Raw genomic sequence first — 8,800 nt, 5'->3', positions numbered from 1 at the left:
TATATATATATATTAATATATAGTCGTGGCCACGTAAATCAGCTATTTCGGCACATCGCATCATCCACCGCTTTTACATACACGCATACAAACAAACGATGTATCACACGCTCATGAATTTTTTTTTCATCATCTGTGAATAATACAACATTGTCCTTGCGTGTCATGCATACCTACATATTCACAATACACACAAAACGCACATACATACATACATACATATATGCGTACGTACATACTATCCTGGCCAGTAGCATGAACAATAAAAATTCGTCATTACGTGGCTTCAATTTACACTCCTGCTCGCGCGCTTATTTCCGTTCGACGTCGCTACGTAAACCTCTCGAAATCATAAAACAGGGCATACCCTTCTTTTAAAAGAAGCAAGATTTCTTTTCTTCTATTATGGAAAAAGGGAGGAAAAGAAGAAAGGGGAAAGAAAGATAGGCATAAATATGCTAATTACTTGTTATATTCGCCTCCATTTGACTTTGTGCCGGATGTGAACATTTCACAAAAGTTTGATAAATAATAATCGCAAAGAGATTCTTCCCTCTTTTTCGGATTCTCTCTCTTCCGATTAGTCGTAGTAAAAATAACATTTTACGAACTTATAAATAATGTTAAAAATCATGGCTCGTGTCTGTAATTATATAATAATATGTATACGACAGATGCAAATGTACACATTAAGACGAATCAGTTTATTTAATTTCTTCGTCGAACATTGCGAAATCAGTGATTTTTATTTTCATCATTATAAAGACACCCTAGAAAAAAAATTCTTCGGATTAAATCCTATAATTCTTTATCTCGTTGCTTAAGTAAATGAAATAAGATATGACGCAAAGTGCAGAGAGAAATTTTGCTTCGCGATGATTACGTTCGATACTTTTTGAAGCGGTCCACCATCACGTATAACTTCATCACGTACTTATTACTTATTTGTATGTCGATATTGTAAGTTAAGTTACAGTAATTGTGGGCATATCGGCAGATGGATACCTGTTATGTAATTCCTCGAGATTCTTATATTCTTGTCTCGAGTTAAGATGAAAAGTATAAGAGAATCACGCGAGAGATTAATTTAGTAATTTGAGGATCTACAGTGCTAATGCCACTGAATAAAATAGCAAGATAAAAAAGAAGATAAAGAGTTACGTATTTATATATAAAAAAAAAAATTGATCAAGATTCCTTAAATATTAAAGATAAACTGAAACGTAATCATCATTTCAATTGTGCGATTCCGCGTTATTGCAACAAACACATTAAACTAAAAAAATTACAAAGACAGGTTAAGATTAACAAATATAATTAATAAAGAAAGACAGAAATAACAATCGAGTGCATTACAGTGTGCTGCACAAAAATTTCGGAATCCCGCTTATTTCGTATTTTTTAATTTTACTCGCTTCGATTAAATTTCTGTCATTTATGTAATCACGAATCGGTAATTAATCTTTCGTTTACAATATACGAAACTTTTCTTTAGACCATTGAAAATAAGATAAAGATGCATTGCGATTATAAAATTTGTCTATTAAATTTGTTATTACCATATTAGTCGCTATAAAATATGGCATAAATTAATCACGAGAAAAATTTTAATAAATTTAAATTAGAATTTTATTGTAAATATCTCGATTCTTGCTAGATGATTGTGTCAATACATAGCTAAAAATTTAATTAACCGAATGACTCGTGTAAAGTGTATATGCGAGTGTGTTGTGCGCAATTTTACAGGATTTTTGTTCTGTTTCAATCTCACAGAATCTTATAAGCGACGACGAAATATACGACGATGTATATGTACATATGAAGAACGTAGCAGCGACATTATATCGCACATACGCACATGCATCAACTTTTTTAACAATTTGATACGCAAGCACACAATGATATACGCACATAGACCAAGATTCCAGATTCTTCAAGAACAAGAATGAAGTCGGTAATTGACAATATAAATGCGCCAAGATTCATTCCTCAAAATCTTTTTTTTTCTTTTTTTTCCCCTAATATATCGTCAATTTATACAAGCTAGCAAGATTACATTATTTGTTAATATTATTTATTTTTCTCTTCGCGTTATTATTATGTTATTTCTTTTCTTTAATACAATAATTCAATCTTCTTTTAATGCATGTCAAATTTTCAGACTTGTTTTACACATCTCTCACCGAAAATACATGTGTGTGTGTGTGTGTGTGTGTGTGCGCGTGTGTGTGTAAAATAGTTTCTTCTGTTTATAAAATTATTATATACAATTAATATTATAAATTTGTGATTTTATATTTATTTTTAAATATTGTAGCAAAAAAATATTTAATTTCCGTATTTCAATAGGAAAGTGATTGAAAATGAAGTTGCTAATTAATTGCCTTGAAGTTGCGTTGCTTGATCTATGTATATACGTCATTAGCGCACAAGCATTTCGTTAATTTTCGACTAAAATATAATGACAATCGAGGGAAAATTGGTGAACAACTTGCTACATACGGGGTGTTCAAGTAGCGACGACGAAGAAAGTGATATGCAATTGTAGTAGTGATGTACAAGCATACATTTTCGTTTCGTAGAACCATGAAAACGATCTACTATGACCAGACTGTCAATCAAGAACATAAAAATTTATACACGTTACCACATATCATCGGGGCGCGAGGATTTCTCAGAAAGAGAGAAGCGAATTTGAGGGCAAAAGGAAAACGATTGTTTTTACACAAGTCTCGAAACGCCGTGCGCGTGCAAGGTATAGCGAAATTATACTTGCGTGCATAGTAACGAAGAACTTGAACGTGGCACATTTCTTACGTTCGCGCGTGCGCGCGCGAGCATAGGCTAATAGGATATATACAGACGATTGCTGCTATGGATAGCGCGCGTGCCTAAGTACAGAGAAATTAAAAAAATAATTCCATTTACGGCATATACATACATACATACGTACATACATACATACATACATACATACACACACACACACGCGCGCATGTGTGTGTGTGTGTGTGTGTGTGTGTGTATACATAGACATATATATGTCACACACTGAAAAAAGGAGACATCCATATCCGTGAGAGATCTCGATCGTAAGAAACATTAAAACCGATCGTGAGAATCCGTGGACGGTCACCCTGTACATATACTCGATACATAGTTATATAATTAAAACGCTCTTCGAAATACTGTAAAATCTCACAAAATACTCTTCTCGTAAAAAGGGCGCGGCTGAGACTTCTATAGATCGGGTCAATGTAACAATAAAAAGAATCGAGATTCGGAAATGTCGAAAGCTCAATGAAAGAAAACGAAAGAGACGTGGAGATTCTATGCGAAATGTACGGAGGGGAGCGAGGAAAAGTATAGCGGAGATTCGGAAACGAGTATAAGGATTGAGGAGAATCAAAAAACGATAAGACAAAAATTCCTTTTTCTTTTTTTTCTCTTTTTCCTTTTTACCAGAGAGGTTTGCCTAAGTCTTAGGAAACGTTCTTAACTCTAATCCGATCCGAATGATAATTCACGTCAAGAGTGTGTTGAACGAGGAGGATCGTCTCTCGAATCACATCCGACAACGACGTTGGCCCACGCTTATGACAGGATTCGCGCGTTCCACGAAGCGGAATCACATGCGAGAGGAATAAAATTAACGAGGTAATACGCACAGTACGCACAGATCGAACGGCGCGCGAGAGTTTCCGGATCGTTCAGATCCGCCGCTATCATCCGGATGAACGACAACGAGTGTTCAGCACACTCTTTCTTTCGAATTAAAAAGAAAAGAGAGTCGACGAGTGATGGCGAGATTAAATACGCCTGCTTCTCTCTTGGAGGGGTCGCTCGTTCGTTTTCGTCCAACTCAATCCAACTGACGACTGACGTGACGACTGATACGATGCGGGGCCGACGTGTCGACGCGCGGACATCTCGCGTCCTGCCTTGTTCGCACGCTCGCTTGCAGTGCTTGGCGCGAAATTTACTCCGCGCGAGGGAGAAGGAACTCGCTTCAAACAGATCTCACGCAGCGAAGAGTTGCTCGCAGAGCGGTGTATAATGTGTATCGCTGTATACCGACTCTCGTTGACGAGGAGAAGAGTCACCCTCAAGATCCACTGGCGCGCACTCGATCAATTATATCGCGCGGTACTATAGTCTATAGTCCTTCGGACTATATACGTTTTTCGATTTTTCGGTTTTTCCGTTTTTCTGTTTTTCGATTTTTCCATTTTGGACTGGCGAGGAAGCCCTACGCGTTACCTGAATATATCCAAGTATATGGAACTCGAACGAGTCCTCCTCGCGAGGCCATAGTTGATGGCACAGCTCGCTCTCGCTCATTCACAGTTCGCAGCGACTCAAGATGCAGCACGAGCGTGACCGTCAGATTAACGAATAATAATGACAGAAGACGTCGGCAGAAACGAAGTCACAAGAGCTCGTATTGGCGCAGATGCATTCGCTGGATAATGTCTCGGCAATCATTGAACACTCTCTTGATGTTCTCCGTGTCGACGGCGCACGTAAAGTGTGGATAACAATAATGTTTGCCATCGCCGCTCGCCGTACTTATGCGCTAGACAAACAAGCAATAACGTAACATCACAGAACATATGTATGTGCCAGCGGCCAGATCATTGATCGCAGAATCGCGCAAAAGAATTGGCGTGCTATGTGTATTATACTTACGAGGAACTCGTCTCTTATAAAGTACTTGGCCCTTATGACGTCAGGTATTTCCGAAGGATCCGCAGCCATCCCGGGCTCGACTGGTGTTTGGTAGCGCGCGAATTCTGGAAAGTAATCCTCCAATTTGTGCTTGCCTGCTTTCACCTTTTCCGCTAATAGATCTTGTTTGTTTAGGAACAGGATTACCGAGATCGTGCGGAGCCATCTGCGAGAAAAGAAATAACATTCGTCGAAATCAAAAATGTATTGAATATCATGGATATATTTTGCCTGGCCTATCATCAATAATGGCGTAAAATTGATGTTGCGTACCGATTATTCCAGATACTTTTAAAGAGATCGAGACTCTCCCTGAGTCTCAATTTTGTAGGATCTTCCCTGAGTACCATATTGTAACTACTACACGCCGTGACGAATATAATCGCTGTGACATCGTTGAAACACTGTATCCATTTTCTTCTTTCGTCACGCTGGCCGCCGACGTCGAACATACTGCAAAAATCGGGGAAATGCTCATAAATATAAACGCCAACGCGGCGTCTAACAGCGTAAAACGGTTCTCATAATGCTCTTATGTTACGTTTTAAACTAATATTAATTAATATTAACTAGCAAAAAGACTTAAAGATATAAATTCCATTCCCAAATACTTTGAATTGTTACAGGTTTGATAAAAATTTAATAAAAATCCTTTAGATCCTCCAGATCGAATCAAATTGTTTTAGAATTTGCACATCATGAGACATTATGGTACTTCTCGAGACGCTCAAAGCGATGCGAATAAAATAGCCAAATACACGAATTTCTCTCACGAGAATATTTATTATTATATTTGTTGGAAGCGAAACGGCAACACGAGCATAGAGCGAGAGAGGCAACAACAAAGGGGTGTGGTGGGCCTATAGAAAATAATATGTGGGGCGCCGTACGTGACCTGCGAGTGAAGGCAAAAAGGGAAAATGTTGCAAAGTTGCGGAGGCGTTAACGCGGTTAACCGATTTCAGTTTACACTTTATAACAGTGTAAGTCTTTCCAACAGGGCTTAATACATAGAGATGCTAGGCTAAGATGCGTGCCACCACCACTACCGCCGTCGCCGCCGCCGTCGCCGCCGCCGCCGTCGTTTTGCGTTTATATTTACCGTCGGCCGATGTGACTGTAATACGTCGGCTATATATAGCCACACGACATTGAAGTAAAACGCGCGCGGGTAACAGCATGTCGCGCATTATGGGACTTACTGAAAGTTTACTTTGTCGACCTGAAACCGCGTCTCAAAAATGCCAGACGTGAGGACTCGACACCTCAGGATGTCCTGGAACAAAACAGAAGCATATACTCGTTACTGTATATACGCTGTTAACTATGCAGTTATGCACATAGGTACACATACATATAACATATATATACATGTATAAAGATGCGGAATCGCTTTATGAGACTGTCAAGTGAGAATCTAAGATCGACAAATAATTTCAAGTCAATTTTTATGACGGAAAAAAGAAAAAAAAATAGCTTTCTGAATATGCCTGAAATCTCAAAATTACACCGTCACTATCAACATTAAGAGAAATGGGCTTTAAACGAAAGGGAAACTAATAATTACCTGCTCCGTGGGCGTGTAATCTGGCTGTTTTACGATGGCTACCTTATCTAGAAAACTGAAACAGAATGAATGAAAGAGGAATTAGGACAATTGCAAATTTTTAATTTCAATTTATGAAAATTTATATTAAGAGAAAAGAAGGATCCTCGTAAATTATTATATCATGACACACTATTATAAATCTCTTTCTAAAAAAAAAAAAAAAAAAAAAAAAAAAAAAATCCGTACTGAACAACGACAATATAAATTCGTCAAAATCAAGTTGAACTACTAGCTTCGATCGATGCCAGGGCATCCGCGATAACAATCATTGTCAATCAACCGCATCGTTATCGTGAGAGCCACTTCACGTACACATACGTTTCCATACGTGGTCGAAAACGTGTCTCTTTCGTATGCAATGTTCGATGTAGAGATGAATTAAATTTTTGTCACCGAAATCTTGGGTATTCGAACATGAACAATTCGCGATGCGAAGAAGAAAAGTAAAAAACTCACACACACACACACACACACACACACACACACACACACATACAAAATGCACACAATGCACATGGTAATAAATACGTGTGAAAGATGTATTCTAGAAGCGTACATCACAGTAACGCATGTGTACAATAATTCAAATCTCATGACATTGTTAAAATATACAATTTGTATATTTTATCAAGATTCGACAAGGAATTCAGAATTTAAATTACATTATTTGATAAGGACAAAGAGAGAGTTTACACCGCAAAAGTAAAGAAATTCGAAGCAGAAAGGCTTAAAGAAAAAAGTATGCCGGACGATCTTGTCGCTATGGAATTTTTCTTCCCGTATGTATATACACTCTATTTTTTGCAAAGTGCATAAAAGAGATATGTACATAGCACGTCGCTTTCCATATGCCTCAGTTCCACCGCATGTTGCTTCAGTTGTATGTACAGAGTCACAAAATTTCAAAGACTCGTATTATATTTTCAAAAATATGTACTTTTTAATATACAAAGGAAAAGCGTGTGCCGACGTGTGAAAGATACAAACCTAGAAAGAAGAACTAATCCGATAACAAGCTACTTTTTCCTATTTATTTTTTTCCCATTTGACACACACACACACACACACACACACACACACACACACACACACACACGCGCGCGCGCGTAGATGCTCGATATACTTTGAATTATTGTATATAATCCTCATATTTATTCGGACGATGTAAAACAGTTTGAATGTATGAGAATGAAGACGAAAGATTCTGAATAAATTTTAAACCACATGACGATCTTTTTCAACATCAACTAAACGTGCCCGTTTAGGATTTGTATGGCTCGCTTTCCGAGATTTGTAACAATAGTAATCGCGCCAGCAAAGAGCGTGCTCAAAACGTGTTGTGCGTAAGGTATTCTCTAACCATCTTTTTTATCTCATTGATAATTACCATTTCATTCGAAAGAATAATTCGAGCGAGAGTTTATATTTAATTAAAACTCAATGCCTGACGGCGAAGAGTGACTTATTCCTAGAGGGATATAATAAAGCGTATTAGAGCATGCAACAATAAATCGTATTATTATATCGTGCCGATCTTTTGTAGCTGTTATTCACGATATATTATCGCCTTATATTAGGTATATTGTTATACTAGTTATAAAGAAACAGCGTTATATACTGACCGCATAATATTATATACGTCCCCCGATGTAGAACCGCGGGGATAATAATAAACCATGTTATTATATTCGCATCGATCTTACGACTATTGCTCGCGGTACGACATCTATCAGATTGTTACAATTCATTATCAGACACCGCTTTACAACTGCATCGCATTATGCATGTATGTATCTCTGATTCGTTAGAATAGAACCGCGCGGGATAATAATAAACCCATATTATCTCATTTGCATCGATTTCCTGTCCGGATTACGATAGAACATACTGTTATCGATAGCATCTCGATTCGTCACGTTCTCGCTGTTGCCAAAATTGTCAAATTGTTTTTGTCGCATGTCTATTGATTATAGAGGACTAGAAGAGAGCGCGTAATGCAGTCCTCATCCCGACATAAGAAAAAAAAAAAAGAAAAAGCTGAAGGGGGAGAACAATAATTGGGACATGAGAAATGCAGAATCGGATGATCGCTTTTATAATAACCGTTTAGGTTATTAGATTATTAGGAATACGGGCCAACGTTTTCAGAAGCGGTCGCGGTCGGAGCTCTCCGACAGAGTGTCAACTTTCTTCTTTCGATCGAGCCACGTTCCTGAGTCGGCCGGGCTTGAGCCGATCCCTCTCTCTCTTCCTCTCTCTCTTTCTCTCCTCTCGTCTTGTCATCGCTCCACTGGAGCGAAAGGAATATCGTGCTCCTGTTCGGTAGAGTCTCAGGACAGGGACACGTAGGATGCCGCAGGATCCTGCAGGAAGCGCGTCGATGATAGCGCGCATATCGCGACGGAGAACGGAAGCGGATGCTGAAGAAGGGCAGAATATCGGGGGCGCTCGAGAGAATCTCTC

At 38.4% G+C, this 8,800-nt stretch overlaps 1 protein-coding gene across 1 annotated transcript in view; it reads right to left on the bottom strand.

Annotated features, from left to right (window-relative positions):
• Positions 1-2,976: 2,976 nt before the first annotated feature.
• Positions 2,977-8,800, bottom strand: part of LOC108691968 (guanine nucleotide-binding protein G(s) subunit alpha) — a 26,030-nt gene continuing 20,206 nt past the window's right edge. The window contains exons 6-10 of the mRNA XM_018199991.1: positions 6,296-6,350; positions 5,931-6,004; positions 5,002-5,181; positions 4,690-4,894; positions 2,977-4,576 (exon numbers count right to left, since the gene is read on the bottom strand). Coding sequence (XP_018055480.1) covers positions 4,430-4,576; positions 4,690-4,894; positions 5,002-5,181; positions 5,931-6,004; positions 6,296-6,350 — 661 coding nt within the window. The 3' untranslated portion in view covers positions 2,977-4,429. The remainder of the gene's footprint in view (positions 4,577-4,689; positions 4,895-5,001; positions 5,182-5,930; positions 6,005-6,295; positions 6,351-8,800) is intronic.

The sequence above is a fragment of the Atta colombica genome, unplaced genomic scaffold, assembly GCF_001594045.1.
Source record: "Atta colombica isolate Treedump-2 unplaced genomic scaffold, Acol1.0 scaffold55, whole genome shotgun sequence".
NCBI classification, from domain to species: Eukaryota; Metazoa; Arthropoda; class Insecta; order Hymenoptera; family Formicidae; genus Atta; species Atta colombica.
Note: the sequence above shows the minus strand (reverse complement) of the source record. Positions and strands in the feature narration are given on the sequence as shown.